General features: G+C 39.0%; 2 protein-coding genes across 3 annotated transcripts; both read left to right on the top strand.

The window, feature by feature from the left end:
- Positions 1-3933: 3933 nt before the first annotated feature.
- On the top strand, positions 3934-8492 carry LOC310938938 (retinol dehydrogenase 13-like). Its single transcript, XM_083903590.1, has 7 exons — positions 3934-4093; positions 5202-5320; positions 5422-5577; positions 6026-6130; positions 6205-6417; positions 6591-6692; positions 7502-8492. Exons 1-7 carry the CDS (start codon positions 4029-4031, stop codon positions 7831-7833), a joined length of 1092 nt encoding a protein of 363 aa, XP_083759716.1. The 5' UTR covers positions 3934-4028; the 3' UTR covers positions 7834-8492.
- Positions 8493-10101: 1609 nt separating this feature from the next.
- decr2 (2,4-dienoyl CoA reductase 2, peroxisomal) lies at positions 10102-14489 on the top strand. 2 transcript variants are annotated; one of them, XM_083903432.1, is made up of 10 exons: positions 10102-10237; positions 11053-11154; positions 11299-11367; positions 11644-11695; positions 11954-12089; positions 12460-12584; positions 12892-12985; positions 13124-13228; positions 13765-13953; positions 14144-14489. In XM_083903432.1, the coding sequence occupies exons 2-10, from the start codon at positions 11054-11056 to the stop codon at positions 14176-14178; spliced, it is 906 nt and encodes a 301-aa protein (XP_083759558.1). In that variant the 5' UTR covers positions 10102-10237; position 11053; the 3' UTR covers positions 14179-14489. The 2 variants fall into 2 exon arrangements, with proteins under 2 accessions (XP_083759558.1, XP_083759559.1); XM_083903433.1 differs by having other exon boundaries at positions 13765-14017.
- Positions 14490-16570: the final 2081 nt, after the last annotated feature.

Raw genomic sequence — 16570 nt, 5'->3', positions numbered from 1 at the left:
TAAGAGTGTGGAGCTCAATGAACAGAGGGATTTGGATATCTATCTATAAAGCAAGTTGTGTCTGTGACGGGCATGAAAGGTCAATGAAAAATGGCCACAATGGACACGGTTCTACAGGTCGCGAATAGCCTACTGCTCTCTTCATTCTTCTACCTACTGCATCTTCTCAATGCACACATCATTTTCTTTTTCTTAAGATAACTATTTGTGTGTCTCTTTTATACACTCTTAGAAATAAGGGTTCCAAAAGGCTCCTTCTACAAGGGCTGAGGTTCTACCTGGAACAGTTTTCTTCTGAAAACCCCTTTCCTGAAGAAAGGGGTTTTCAAGGGTTCTTGGTAACACTAATGGTTCCAGTAAGAACCATTTCGATCCAGAGAACCCTTTAAAACCCCTTTCCCGAATAAAGGGTTTTAAAAGGGTTCTTGGTGGAACCCTACAAAAGGGTTGTCTGGAGCCAAAAAGGGTTCTCCTATGAGGACAAGCCGAAGATTCGTATATGGTTCTACTTAGCACTTTTATTTCTAAGAGTGTATCTCAATGTACATCCATGTCTTACGCAATATACACTTTGTATATTAACACTACACGAGAGTAAACCTCTTTGTACATCCAACCTTCACACACAGCCTCATTTGGCCATAAGTGAAAAATCATCTTCAGCTCCCACTATAGGAATACATACTTCCGGGGCACTGCACTAGTGACTGCTAATGTCAACCAGCAGAGAATAAATGGAGAGGAAATTTCAGTTTTTAAAAGATTCAGTGTAATAATTAGTGACATCTAATGGTGAGACAACAAACCTCTAGGTTGGCCTTTGCACAGCTCCTGTGTTATACCTAATCCCTCTGCTACCCATTTGGAAGAATCATTCATTCCCTCAACCTGAACATATAGTTTTTTCCCATTTGATTCCACTTCTAAAGCGTTTTAAGGGCGCATTTTCACCGGTTTCACTATGCTGCCTTCCTTGCCTGCAACCGTCTTCACATAAAACAAATCGCTTCCTGTGCGCATGTGAATGAATGTCATTGAGAGGCACGAGATTCCACACGAGATTACTGACAAATATGGCGCGCGTCGTGTGGAGCTGATCGGCTTAATCGCCATTGTGTGAACTCGTTTGGCAATGGCTGGAACAAAACTGCTTAAAATTCGAGGCATGGCTGAATTCCCATCCTGAAACAAGAATTAAAAAAAAATAAAAAATAAATCTGAGCTGAGCTTTTCATTCCATCAGCCGCGAGTACATGGACGACAGGGTGAATTAAACCACCAGGAATATGATCCTTCTGTCTCCTGAATGATTCGACCTGCTGGGTGTTTTTCTATCATTGTCAAACAGGGTGGATGATATTAAATAGCTCCATCTCCTGCTCCTCTAAGACATCTGGGTGTGTCACGCTGCACATTTCTCTCACTAACAGGCAATGATGCAGCACGTGTGTCCTGGGAGGATATCATGTGAACAGAGCTGTCATAAATCATACGCAGCAGGTCAAGCGCTGTCAGACGACAGCAGAGAGCACCAGTGGTCAAACCCTCCAGGGACACACACACACACACACACACACACACACACACACACACACACACACACACACACACACACACACACACATTGTTGTACTTGCTGCATACTGAGGACTGGGTTGCTGGCAAAGTAGGGATCATCATTTCCACTTTAAAAATCAACATAATTACAAATATCTACAAAGAACTACTGGTTGCAGTACCATAAAATGTCTGCAGGTGGAGCCCCAGAGCAAAAAGGGCTGGACTTTTTTTTTCGATTTTTAATTTTTGGTCCAAAATTTTACAAAAACATCATACATCAACAAAAATGTTTAGTTCAAAATGTGACAAAAACGTCATACTATACTATGTTGTCCAAAATTTGAAAAAAAAATTTGACCCAAAATAAAAAAAAAAATTAGAAAAAAAAAATTGACCCATTTGAAAAAAAATTTTTTTACCAAAATTTGAAAAAAAAATTTTTTTTACCAACATTTGAAAAAACATTTTTTTTACCAAAATTTTAGAAAAAATGTTTTACCAAAATTTGAAAAAAAATTTTTTAACCAAAATTTGAAAAAAATATTTGACCCAAAATTTTACAAAAAATATTTGACCCAAAATTTTAAAAAAATATTTGACCCAAAATTTTAAAAAAATATTTGACCCAACATTTTTGGCCAAAGATTTGACAAAAACGTCCTGTCGTCCAAAATTAGATTTTTTTTTTTTTTGACAAATTGAGTATAGCATGTTATGGCAACCTAAGGAAGTGATTTCAATGAAAACAAAGTGAGGACCGGACAAAATGTCCTCACTCTGTAAAAATGACCTCACTTTGTTGGTTAAAATCCCTCACTGGTCCTCAGTATGCGGCAAGTACAAGAACACACACACACACACACACACACACACACCTCTGACTTGTGAACAAAGAAAGCGGGGGCTAACTTTTCCACACACCACTCATGTCCTACTTTTCATTTTTTTTTTTTGTCACCTCAAGTTTTCGATCTCCTCTTACAAGAGGTTGGCCTTGTTTTGTTTTTTTTTCGCTTTTTTTCTCCATTGCTCTCAAATGTATCTTCACGTAGAGTTCATTGTGTTTCTTTCCATCTCAGCTGCTCTTTAAACCGCAGTGTCATTGAAGCGGGGGAGCATTTGCACAGTGACTCAGTCAGGGTCTCTTGTTGTTATTGATGAATATGACTTTTGTGCATTTGAATGTTCTTTTCTCATTGTCAAATAATACAACTCAAAACTCAACTGAAAATGTGATGTAAATGACATATGACAACATTTTGTATTTTTCTGAAAGCAAAGATAAATCAGAAATGTGTTTCTTATTGTCCAAATAATTTTAAAGAATAATACATGACAGAATTCAGTTGAGATTTAACACATATCTGTGTAAAGAAAGAAAGAAAGAAAGAACATTTTTTGCACTTAAAATAAGGCTCTATCTAATAAAATCTGCCCCACGTGAATTCTACAATAACTGCTCACTCTCTTGCACCAAAGTCTACAGAGACAATCAGTGTTTGTATGGACATGGGAGCTGTTTGTGCCACTCGGATAAATCAGTATGACAAATTTCAAACCCTTAAGTATCAAAATAACTCATTTGAAGTTAACAATGAGGCAACAGTGGATTACTCCTGTGTGCCACGAAACAACATCTCTCCATAGTCTCTCTGTCTAGGCTGTCGAGCAGTGAGAATAAGCAGCAAACACGCTGTTATCTTATTTGATTAGGCTGACCTTTGTTAAGTGGCCTCTTTGTTAAATGGCATAAATCATGGTCTTCCCTTTGTCCCTGCCGGTAGCCGTGTTATTAGTGAGAGGACGACATGACCAGTTCACTCAAGGTCAAAGTGGTCAAAGTATCACTTGAGAAAAACTAAAAAGTAAAAACAATTATCACATTAAATGTTAAAATACAGTGATGTAAAGAGGAGGCAGATTTATTCCCAATAAGATAATTTGCTCTCTCATCCTCCTCCTCTTCAAACACTGGTATGGTGAAATTAGATTATGATGGAGCGAGAGATAAGGTAACTCTAAATATTGTTTTTTAGTATTATTTGTTTAATTTCACAAGAGAAACCTGGCGTACCACTGGTACATGCACCACAGTTTGAGAACCATGGCTCTATGACATAAACCACTCTTTCAAAAAAAAACTGAAATCCCCCTTTAATGTAGTGCTCTCTGCGTGTGATAAAGTTACATTCAACCTCAATGCAACAATATGACAACTGTCAACTAAAACCACAAAAGTATTAGCCATGAAAGGTAGTTTCCAACGTTGGACTACATTTCCCACAATGCCGTTGCCTTTTTCCTCGTTTGTGATTGGTCAGGACGAGTTGATGACGGCAACACTACGCGCGCGTCACCTTGTGCCAGAGAGTGCACACAGGAGTTTTTCCTCCTCTTGTGTCAGCTGTGGAGAGGATATTTTTACACATTTCTATGGTTTCTTTAGTCGTCAACATTACTCCGCAGTCATGAGTAAATATATTTTACCCGTGTCTGTGTTCGGGACGGTGTTTGGATGCGCTGTTTTACTCAAGTGAGTGACTCCACTGCAAATAACATTAATGTCAATGTGTCATGAAGTCACTTTGTGTTTTACATTATATTTACTGTGTGGACTTTTTTTACGAATAATATTAAACGGCATAACGTCCAGACTGGTTTAACGTTTTTATCGAATGCCTAGCAACATTCATTGTTGACAATACCATTAATTGGTTGTGAATTAATTTTATAACAGGTTGTTTAACCACAGTGCATCATCTAGCTAACATATATCATCTAGCTAGGCTAACACAACAGTACTTTTCCTTCCATGGTAGCATGTGCTTCTCAAATGCAGCATTTAAAACATTATATTGATTTTTGATATTCACCCATTCATATCTAATAGTACTTGTGTTAGTGTTTTGTTTTTGTACGTTATTTCTTAAACTTTACAGGATTCATGTAGTCATTAGCCATTTCAGTTGACTTAAGCGAAATGATGCACACAGGCCCAAATATTTTGCTACATCTCTTGAGAAATAACTACTCTGAACACGTGGCAGCAACCAGGCATGTAGACAGCATCAGAATCAGGAAAGAAAGGTGTGAGTGAAGTGATTTTGGATGGTGCCAGACAGGCTGTTACTGTGATATTCAACAGAGAATGAACCCAAGATATCCAGTGAGCTATTACTGCAGTGATATAGTCATAAAAGTGGCCGGAATGTCCAGTGTTTTCATTACAGATGGAAGGATTTTTTTCAAAATTGCTTTAATTTCATTTGACACTTACAGAGAGAAAATGTGGGCCATTTCCGTGGCAGATATTGTGACAGGTCACTTCAGTGAAAGCCGAGGCTTAAATCGTCAAAGTAATGATTGCCGAATGCCATTCATCCTCCCCAGTTTCATGGCTCACTGTCAAACTGTCACAATTTACATGAACTGGACAGAGCGCTCCCTCGTTAATGTTATCACTAACGCCTGTCAAAATATCTGCAGTGAAAAGAGCCTAATGGCAACATTTAAATGCAAAACCCCTTCACATTCCATTATATTGTTAGATATTTAGCTCTTGTGCCAGTTATTTCACTTAGATTAAGTTAAATGTCCTTAAATAAGACGGACTCTGCCATTTGCTTTATTTCAACGTGCAGGAATCATTTGACTGGAGGACGGTGCATGAGTAAAGCTGCCATCACTGGAAAGACTGTGGTTATAACAGGAGCCAACACAGGCATCGGCAAAGAGACTGCCAAAGAGCTGGCCAAGAGAGGTGTGCACAAAACATTATGTCACTTTGATGCGATGTGAAAATAAAAAGACAACGACTCAGTCCTTTTTTTTTTTTTTTTTGCCCCCGTCACAAATCATCAGGGGGACGGATCATTATGGGATGTCGAGACGTGGAGAAGTGCGAGGCGGCCGCGAAAGAAATTCGAGGGAAGACGCTGAATCCACATGTTTACGCTTGTCACCTCGACCTGGCCTCCATGAAATCCATCCGAGAGTTTGCAGAGAGAATTAAACAAGGTGAGGAAAATATGTATCTATGTGCAGTGTCAGTAACAGAAATAAAGTAAAGGCCAGTAAGAGTGTGTGCAATAGAGCTGAAACAATTAAACGATTATTAATTGATTACTAAATTAATCGTCAACTATTTTGATAATCGATTAATCGGTTTGAAGCTTTTTTAATGATTAAAACAAGATTTTATATTGTTTTAGCTTCTTAAATATGACTATTTTCTGGTTTCTTTGCTCCACACAACAAATAAATCATTAAAAACTGAATCATTTTGGTTTGTGGACAAAACTAGACATTCGAGAACATCATCATTTCCAGATTTGGCAAACGTCTTTTAACATTTTCTGACATTTGGACCAAATGATTAATCGTGAAAATAATCGACAGATTAATCAATTATGAAAATAATCATTAGTTGCAGCTCTAGTACAATGTTATCTTTTTTATTTTGTAGAGGAGCAGAGAGTGGACGTACTGATAAACAACGCAGGGATGATGAGATGTCCTGCATGGAAGACAGAGGATGGCTTTGACATGCAGTTTGGAGTAAACCACTTAGGTGAGTACTTAAAGACCTACTATTTTACTCTTTACTCCATCAGTGCCTGACTCTGATCGTTTCCCCCCTTCTAGGCCACTTCTTGTTGACAAATCTTCTGCTGGATAAGTTGAAGGAGTCCGCCCCCAGCAGAGTTATCAACCTGGCCTCGCTCGCCCACGTCGTTGGAAAGATTGACTTTGAGGACTTGAACTGGGAGAAAAAGAAGTTTGATACCAAGCAGGCGTATTGTCAGAGCAAGCTTGCCAATGTTCTGTTCACCAGAGAGCTCGCCAAGCGATTACAAGGCGAGTCGACTGCATGTTGCATATGTGGGCATGTGTGGGAGGGAGTATGGTCCATGTTCTTGTTTGTAATTGGCCATTGGATATGTATTTTTAAACAATTATATGTGTGTGTGTGTGTGTGTGTGTGTGTGTGTGTGTGTGTGTGTGTGTGTGTGTGTGTGTGTTCGTAACAGGCACAGGAGTCACAGTGAGCGCTGTTCACCCAGGCGTTGTTGCCACGGAGCTCGGGAGGTACACCAACCTCCACCAATCACAGTTCTCGAGCACTGTGCTCAGTGAGTATCCTGCATTCTCAATTCAGAGGAATCAATAGACCTAATGTATATGCATTATTATAGCAGACAGCACAGACTCTAAACGCTCTTTTCTGATCAATTATAAAATACCCAAGCAGATTTCTGTTATGAAATATTCCTATACAGAAACGACAACTTATTACTGCACTTTGTCTAAAACTAGGTCTCGGTTTTGTTGAATTATGAAGGAAGTATTCGGAGATAAATGAAGTCATTTAAAAGTGTTATTAAAATGTTCTTAATAATAAATGTTTATGTGTTTGTTGAATAATTATTAAGTGATATCACTGTTATAGTTTATTTTAGGTATCTAAATACCTTTAGGTATATTTGAAATTTTAATTTTCTTTAAGGGAAAGTATTATAATTTATTATTTCATGCAAGCAAAGTGTGCATTCATTAAAGTCCCCCCCTCAGCAATACAACATCAATCCAATTTCCCTTTAGGAAAAAAAAAATCACTATTTATCCAAACCTGGAAAATCATGTTGCTGCTTCTCCATACTCGAGGGAATTTCTTTTTTTTCTTTTTTTTTACTCTGCACAGGGTTTATTTGTAATTACATGATGTACTCTGGGGTAATAAACATCCTCTGCTGTTGGGGAAAAACTTTGGTACTGAGATCATTTAACAGACACTGAAGAAGATCATACAAAAACAAGTGTCTCAATTAGTCATATCCCACAGACAATAACACTAGAATTTGCTCTCAACATTAATGAATTGAATATAGTAGTTCTAGCACACCGTTAAACCTATCTGTTGCCTCCACAAACTCCCATTCAGGCCCGTTTTTCTCCATCTTGGTGAAGAGCCCGGAACTCGGGGCCCAGCCCAGTGTTTACCTGGCTGTGTCTGAGGAGTTGGAGGGCGTGACGGGACGCTACTATGATGTCATGACAGAAAAGGAGCCAGCGCCCCAGGCTCTGGACGAGGAGGTGGCTCGCAAGCTGTGGGAGGTCAGCAGCAAGCTGGTGGGCCTGGAAGAGGATGGACAGACTGGCAGGTCAGAGCCTCCAGCAGAAGGCCAGAACAAAGCTGCACAGACGGACGGACAGCCAGCAGCACACAAACATGGACATAGCCCGGGAGCGACGGTCAGTGCTGTGAGGCTGTAGGTTTGCTGCTCCGGCCTCTGAGGAATACTGGATATTTAACACATGAGCTGCACCAGGCTGCGACTGATTTAGTGTGAAAGAGGCAGGACTGTGATTGGTCAGTATCCCCCCTCATGGGGAGGATACAGAAGTGTAGCTGTCTCCCAGAGTGCTTTCTTAAGATTATGCTGTCAGGTTATGATGGAAATATTGATCAATAATGCCCAAAATATCCTGCCTGTCTCAGCTTTAACCATTTCAGTCTGTGAATTTGGTTTGTCTGTATGATGATGTTATATTCCTGCATCAGGATTTCTTCTTTAAAATGTGTAAAGTGAGACTTGTGTGTCTTTAGGATGAGCTGTGATGAATTGCTGGAAGTCATTAACTGTAAGTGTTATTCTACAAAATAGTAACCCCTTTCTTTTTATGCCTGCTGAAACATTTCACTTCTCAAATAAAATCCTGTTACACGAGCACAGACAGTCCGTCTCACACACACACACTGACGACATGAAAATGTGTAAATTCAGTCTCAGTAAATTTGAAGCCCACAAAGATAAACAGTAGGAGTCATTGTTCTGAGAGCTCCACTGTCGTTTCACATTTCAACTGCCGTGAATGACTTTTACAGTTTGAGGCAGAAAATGTGAACATACACATGCATCATGCCATCTGGCTGCCGGGCTTTGAAATACAAATGTTGTTTTTCATCTTGGAAGTCATTGATTTTGTCTTTTAAACTTGGAAAAATACATTTGTAGTCTACCTGAATTGTGTAATCCATTATAGTAAACCTTTCATTCTTTTGTTATCAATCTATAATGTATTCATCACTTATTACTGCTCCACTGTAAAAAAATAAAAATAAAAAAGAATAATTGTCAGAATATAAGATGGTATGAAAACAAATACGGAATTGTGGTTATAATGAGTGTAGGGTGGGCTGGCATGCATGGTCATTCTGTGTTTCAAAGCATTATTTTAATGTGCACCTATTATTGCCCCGTTCACTCGCCGCTCTCGAAAAACAAATCAGGTTACAAAAGCTCTCATCTTAGATTTCTGATACTCTCGAGCGTGTATCTGGCAGTCATTGAGCCTCTAAGTGCTGAGGGGGAAAAAAAACCCATCCCCTAAGTCTTTCAGGGATCCATTGCATAGGGCTTTTTCCAACTCTAAATCCCAGAGTACAGATCAATAGTGGCCACCCTCTCTGCTCCAGCGTTCAATGATTAGCCTCATTTTATTTCAGTGTTTACTGGTGAGGGCCCTCGCTGCCGCCATTCTAGGAGATGATGGGGATTGGAGATGAGCTTTGCAATGATTGGGTTTTCTTTTTACTTTATAATCTGGAAATAAGCCTGGATTAAAAACTAACAGTAACTTTATAGTGTTATAAAATTAATATGCATGTAATTATCTGACTCATTTGATGTGTATCCAGTGCGTTACTGGTGATAATTAATGCAAATTACAAGTAAGACTGCAGCACCAACTGTTTCTTATTTTTCAGTGACAATGAAAAAACAAAACAAACATTGTGACAAGATACAAAATAAAATGTGACAGTGCTTCATAAACTGAAAGGCCACAGCTTTCTGGTAGCTTCTGTAATAATTATTCCATTTACCAAATTCATCAAAAGACATATTTTGTTGAAAAAATATGATCCCATTTTTGTTTTTCATATCTTAATGGTATTTGTTATGTTTATTAAATAAACACAACATAAGAATTGACATTTTGAATGTAAATTTACAATTAATAGTGATATGTTTGATTTTATCAAATTGGATAAAACACACACCCATATATTACTTATTTGAACTATTAGAGATGTTAAAAATGAATGTTAATTTATTATTTGCTGTATCCTGTATCCTGTAACATTTTGTTTCTAACAGAGCCATAACGTATGTGCTTTTGCAAACCAGAAAGGTCAGGCTGGTTTGTCCATTTGGGCTTCCGTAGAAACAATGGCGGCACAAGATGGCTGCCTTCACAAAGCAAGGTCCTTGTTTAAAGTGCATATACAATGCTTATTTTAAGGCTACAAAATAATAACAACAAACAAACTTACTGTACATACTGTACTTTCCAAAACCAAATGTAAAACACACGTTTGCTTACCTTAGTACTAGTTCTCTCGGACAGTCAGTGCACTACTTTTCCTCGTTGCCATGGAAGAAGACTCCATTTCCCACAATACATCACTGCATGATGTCGAAAAAAGTTCGGTTCAAGGTGCAAGAAGCCAGACACTGACGCCTCTGCAGGAAAAAAAAAGGACACGAGAAAAAATAAATGTAAAGGCACTTTCTTTAGACTTCTGTCGTGTACAGGTCGAGGCCCGGACCAGTCGCAGTGTGGCACCGGTTCTTTTAAGCCAGGACTACAAAACCTAGCTTGTTTTCTTCAGCAGGTAATGCACGACAACTGCTACTTCAACAGCCTGACATAACTAACTTAGCTAAAGAGTCACCACAGTAACAAACACTGGCTTTATAACGATATGTTCACGGTGCTTTAATTTACCAATAACATGCATTTTAGCGAGTGTCTGTGTAGGTTCAGTTGGCCACTTCACTAAATGTACATGGACAACATAACCCCACTATTATTCGGACCAAGAGTCCAATGTTTACGTGTGATACTCATGTTTATGTGTCAAGGAGCACAGCTGGATTACTACTGCGCGTGTTTTGCCACGTGTAAATAATCGGCATCGTTCGATTTTTATGTAATTAATCAGACGATTGATTTTTTTTTTTTTTACTTGGTTATGTACTGTAAATAATGTATAATGGTGTCAAGTATGCTGAGCACCTCAATTTATTTTATACAAAAAGTATGTTGACATGCAGTGCAGACACAAAAAAGCATATTTGGGAACAAGATTTTTGTAAAAATGCAACAAAAAATATAAAAAATATAATATATATATCTTTATTATATATAGATATATATATTATTATACATCATCTGATTATTGCTTATTCTGATCGGAGTCTTTTATTTGATTAAGGTAAATCAGAAAATACAATGTCAAATTTAGATTATTCTTTAAATGCACTCAGTATATCACACTATTGCAGTCTATGTATGCAGGAATAATTGGACTCTCAAGCTTGTATTTGAATCTAAGAATCTGAAAATACAAATGACAACATTCAAAAGTCTGTTTCTGGACGTAGATTACTGTCAGTGTAACATTGTAGCATTTATTTGATTTCCCAGCATGGCAGAGCCACAGAGAAAAGGAGAGCCGCTGCCTGAAGATGTGGACATGGATGACTGTCTGACTTCATACACACACATCTACAGTCCAGATTTGCTAAAGTGAGCGCTAGTGAAGCATTTTCCTTCACTGTTATTGATTTATTTAATTCGACACAGCCGTCTGTTGTTGGCTTTCCTAATTTCTCGCCATGCTGACAACTGTTGAAAGTCACCTTGACTGATTATATGCACTTTATTTCTCAGGGATCAAGTTGCTTTTATCACAGGCGGCGGATCTGGAATTGGACTGAGGATTGCTGAAATCTTCATGAGGTGAGAGGGTTGTTTCCGCTTGTTTCTCTAATAATGTCAAGAAATGTCATAATATTGTCATATAGCAAAATCTCTGTTTGTTTGACCTGACCTTGTATCCTGGATATTTATAGCACTGGCTGTCAGATTTGTGGACTTTAACATTTACATGTCCTTTATCCTACTTCTTACTCAACTGCATCTGTCTCTCTTTGATACAAACCTGTGCAAGTATTCACGTTTATATCGACACAGTGCGACAGCATGTTCTCTTTATTTCTCTGCAATCTCTCTCAGGCATGGCTGTGACACGGTGATTGCCAGTAGGAACTTGGACAAGCTTAAAGAGGTGATTCCCCTCGCACGTCATCCATAAAATAAAAGACTTGTGTCAAAGAGTATAGTCATATGTTGTTTGGTGACCTCAAAATGATGAAATTATTCAGCTTTTCTTTGTTATATGGAGCAGATAATTCACAGAAGGAAGCCGCAAAAAAAAATCAGAGCTTGTTTTACCCTGATTAATTCAGTAATGGATTAATGGCTGCAGCCGTGTACGCAGTGTGTTGTGTAATATATGACAATGTGTATGTATGCGTCTTCCTAGGCTGCAAAAAAGCTCTCTGCTGCATCCGGACGCCGCTGCCTCCCCTTTTGTATAGATGTGAGGCAGCCTGAGAGCATCACCGCAGCAGTGGATGAGACGCTGAAAGAGTTTGGTCGTATTGACATCCTTATTAATAGTGAGTTGGCCTCTATTACGATACATTTCGCTAACAAACGTGCAAATGCAGTACACGGTGTGATGTCTATAGGCATGTGGAAATGCACTTTGAACAAATTCAAGTGTGAAAGGTTTTGGTTTAATCATCAACTCCTCTGATGTCTCTTTTATCTTCCATCTTTGCACCCTATTACATCACCGCAAGAAGATTAGGTGTCACATCGAAAGCCTGGCGATCGATGTTCTATTTATGGACTTCATAAATAATGCATTTTTTTTTTGTTTTGTTTTAATGATGCTGTCAAAAATCATGAATTCAAAATGTCAACTGTGCCTCACATGGAAGTTTGTTATTTTATTTGACTTATCTGCGTCATTGTTTTTGACAGATGCTGCTGGAAACTTCCTCTGCCCGGCCTCCTCACTCTCCTTCAACGCTTTCAAGACGGTCATGGAGATCGACACTATGGGTACATTCAACACCAGCAAGGCGGTTTATGAGAAGTGGTTCAAGGTACAATACAAGGATTATTTATTTTTTTATTTATTAACCTTCAAATTAAATAGCTGTCAGTAATTTGTTTGCCTCTCTTCACCACATAAATGAGAATACTGTGCTGTCAGGAGAAAGAATTGGGATGTTGATCAATAGCTTTCAAGAGTCACTTTCTGCAGTTCCTCTTAATCACCAAAAGATGGCACTAAAGATCCCAGAAAACCCCCCTGAATGGGATTTTAGCTCCTGTGTGTCATCCAAAGACGTTTGTTTACATTGAAAAGTTACACACTGCAGCTTTACGTCTTGTCATTTCCCTGTGTAGGATCACGGTGGCAACATAGTCAACATCTCTGCAACACTTGGATACAGAGGGCAGGGCCTCCAGGTGCATGCTGGCTCTGCTAAGGCTGCAAATGGTGAGAGAGCCTTTTAATAGTTTACAGTGAAGAGCACCAGAGGGCAGCACGTTTATTATGCTGCTTGATATTGTCGTTATTTGACTAACCTCTGTAATGTAATTAATGTTTTTATTTGATGATGACCTTCGTCTCCAGATGCTATGACAAAGCACCTGGCTGTGGAGTGGGGACCCAGTGGCGTGAGGGTCAATGCCTTGGCTCCAGGTCCTGTCTCTGGCACAGAGGGATTCCGCAGACTGGGTAAAATGAACATGTAATCATTCAGTAAAGTGATTATAAAACATGTACATAAACAGCTCAGATGAGAGGCATACATTAAAAATGTCAGTTTAAAGCTGATGGGAATAGTTGGTAGAGAGAATATATATTCATATAGGCTTGATTAATGGCGAGCCATCCACATTTTTAGTGGTAAATAATACATATGCAAACTTACTGAGCAATTAATAATTTCTTGCATTTATTTCAATGCAATTAGCATATAGCATATGTAGCATATATACAAAAAAAACATGTTGTACAGTGATTTTGTCTAATGTGGTAATAGAAAATCAGGTTTTTAAACTATAACTGTTGAGTTGAAGCACAACTTTGAAAATGAGAATCAAATCACGATTGATGTCTGATGGAAATGTGAAAGAAAGATATTTTGCCCAAATCATTGAGTGCCATTATTATTATTGTTAATAAAACAAGATTGATAATGTCAGATATACAGTACAACATAACCATAAAACAATGATTTAAGCTTTTTTTTTGTTGACTTTCAATCCTAGGTGGCCCAAGAGGGGAGGCCGCTGGTCACTTCAACTCCATCCCTTTGCAGCGAGCAGGTAACAAGACAGAGATGGCCCACTGCACGCTCTTCCTCGCCAGCCGCGTGTCCTCGTACGTGACCGGAGCCATCCTGGTGGCTGACGGCGGCTCTTGGTTGACCTCGGCCAACGACATCTCCATGATGATGGGTACAGCCACCTCTAAATCTGCTAAACTCTGAACATGGGCTCTCCTGTTCTCCTCCTGACCCAGGTGTGTAGGAGGAGGTGTAGTCATGAGGTCCATGTGGAGAGAGAGAGACAGTATGACTTAACAATAAAGGAATCACATTATGTTATTATTATTATTATTATGTTGTCTTTTCTTATTTTCTTTCAGGCGTTTGGTCATCTGAAAAGAAAAGAGAGAAGTAAATATGGAAAAGAAAGGAGTTCTTCAGGGGCCAGCTGCAGCACAGATATGCTACATGTACAGTGTTTGCACCCTTGTGATTTCTTTTATTTGTATATATTTGTCACACTTGCATGTTTTAGATCATAGAATACATTGGAATATTAAACATAGATAACCCAAGTAGAAGGAAAAAGACCTCCTCAGCTCAGACAGACAGTGTGACATGTACTAAAAAGTCTATAAAAAAAAAGCATACATACAAACATAGTATACAAACTGTATAATTATATAATTTTAAACTACATCTGTTGCATATGAAATGCAAATTCAAGTGCCTTTTCATTTATTAATAAAACTCTGCCTCTTCTGTTGCATTACAAAGTCTCCATCTTACATTTTATTATTGTAATGAAAAAATCCAGTCCAAAACAGCTAATTTTTAATTTTTTTGTTTTTACCTTGTAAAATTGTGAAAATATAACCTGTGATTGGGAGTTATAAGTATATACTTTTCTTTAATGTCATATTGAGATTGAGAATCTATTTTCAAATGAGACCCTGACAAAACAACACAAAACACAATATAAAGAAAGGCAACAAAACATAAATTTATGGATAATAAAGAAAAAGAGAATTTTACAATAATATAAGCCATGTTTTTGACTCCAAATCTGAGGTTAAACAATACCATTACTGGCCAGATGGGTGCGCCAAAACATTACATTTCCATCTATGGAACAATCTCTGTTTACAGAAAAACTGTTTGATCTCCTTTGTCGGAATGAGTTGTGGGAAATATAAATACATAATAATAATAAATAATCAATATATTATATGTAATATCAAAAGTGACTTTTCCCCCACACAATCTATTTTACGCTACAGCTACAGCATTTCCTTTACAGCTCACCCTGAACTCGGATGACTTCCTTGCCGTTCTCTGACTCACAAACACGGGGAGAATATTGTTGTTTTGTTTACATACACGGAAACACAAATCATAGGGCAGCTGTTACCTACTGTGACACCAAAAAATGATACTGCGGGGTGTTTAGTACGCTTGCGTGAAACGTCAGTGGAGTGTATGCGGCTGGAAGAGGAGGAGGAGGCGGATGATGTGGAGGAGGAGGAGGGAGGCGGAGGGAGGAGGAGGAGGAGGATGGGTCACTGCTGATGCTGATGCGAGAGCTTTTCTTGACTGTGATCAACATCGGTGGACTAACTGCAACGACGATGTCCGCCGATCTAATCTAACACCACTGTCGCTTCATCGAGGGCGCGGACGAGGCGCCGCTATCGGGCAGGTGCGTTTTTTTGAGAAGAGGATAACGGAGGAATTTTGACGTTTCGTGTCGTCCCCCGTCTGGCCTGTCCTGTCACTGACACAGGTGGATTATCGCCGGAAAGCAGCACCCCGAAATGAAGACACAACACTGGACAACCACAGGAGCCACTGTCCGTGTAAATACATATTGAGCGGTGAAGCACAGACGCTCACGTTAGGTTTAATTTGACTGGAAAAAAGGGGAGGGGGAGTTAGCTAGCTAATAGGCTAATTTCGCTAGCTAGCCTGTTAGCAGGCTCCCTTAACAGGCTAATGATACGGGAGAAGTGGGATGCTCAAAGGAGGAGCTAACCTCGGTTGCTAGCCCGAATTTAATTCGAGGAGACACGTTTGGTGATATTTGAAGTAACCGCACTATGAGGAGAGAATAAACATTCATGTTACAGCTGGAGGTGGTCGGTTTTTCTTCTCCCCTCGTCAAATTAACTCGCCGCGGATGAGATGGGATAATCGGCTAAGGAAGCTAATGTTGACAAACACCGGCGACTTAAACTCTTTAATTTGTACGGTTTCAATTTGGCTTAAGTTGTGGCGGTGCCATCGTCCGTGTTTGTCTGAGCAGTTCTGGGATTTTATTTCGATGATTTTGCCCACCATTCGGGCTGAAGTGAAGCATGTTATTGACGCTGGAAGTGGCGAAGCTCTAACATTTGACATCAACCAAGCGTGGATCTGCCATGACAGAGAGGGACATAGTGAGTCACAGCACATTTACATCACTCCTGTTTAGAGCAAGGGGAACGAATTAATCTGACTTTTGTGTTTGGACATGATTTTGGACACGTGGAAGGCAACCAGTGAGGTAAAAATAACAAATACAACTTGTTAATTTGAGTTGGTGGTGTCTTTATCAGAAATTATACAGCAAACTATACCTTAATGTCAAATTTCACTGTCAGCCTGTGCTTAAAAAATGTCTGTACTATTTACACACATTCATTTTAAGATTCCACCAAAAAGGTGTAGTGCCATTTAACAACATGGCATTAAAAGTGAAGCGCTGGATCTTGACAACAACAGTGAGATAAGACATCATCATTTTTCTCAAGAGTTTATACCAGGGACAG

Source organism: Microchirus variegatus, assembly GCF_963457635.1.
Source record: "Microchirus variegatus genome assembly, chromosome: 17".
NCBI lineage: Eukaryota > Metazoa > Chordata > Actinopteri > Pleuronectiformes > Soleidae > Microchirus > Microchirus variegatus.
Note: the sequence above shows the minus strand (reverse complement) of the source record. Positions and strands in the feature narration are given on the sequence as shown.

What these genes read in the sequence shown, in the direction of transcription:
- LOC310938938 (XM_083903590.1), top strand. Translation starts at nt 4,029, where the DNA reads ATGAGTAAATATATTTTACCCGTGTCTGTGTTCGGGACGGTGTTTGGA. An exon ending in GGATGCGCTGTTTTACTCAA is followed by an intron (nt 4,094 to 5,201) that starts GTGAGTGACTCC and finishes TTCAACGTGCAG; the next exon opens with GAATCATTTGACTGGAGGAC. An exon ending in CAAAGAGCTGGCCAAGAGAG is followed by an intron (nt 5,321 to 5,421) that starts GTGTGCACAAAA and finishes ACAAATCATCAG; the next exon opens with GGGGACGGATCATTATGGGA.
- decr2 (XM_083903432.1), top strand. Translation starts at nt 11,054, where the DNA reads ATGGCAGAGCCACAGAGAAAAGGAGAGCCGCTGCCTGAAGATGTGGAC. An exon ending in TTTATGAGAAGTGGTTCAAG is followed by an intron (nt 12,585 to 12,891) that starts GTACAATACAAG and finishes TTCCCTGTGTAG; the next exon opens with GATCACGGTGGCAACATAGT. An exon ending in CGACATCTCCATGATGATGG is followed by an intron (nt 13,954 to 14,143) that starts GTACAGCCACCT and finishes ATTTTCTTTCAG; the next exon opens with GCGTTTGGTCATCTGAAAAG.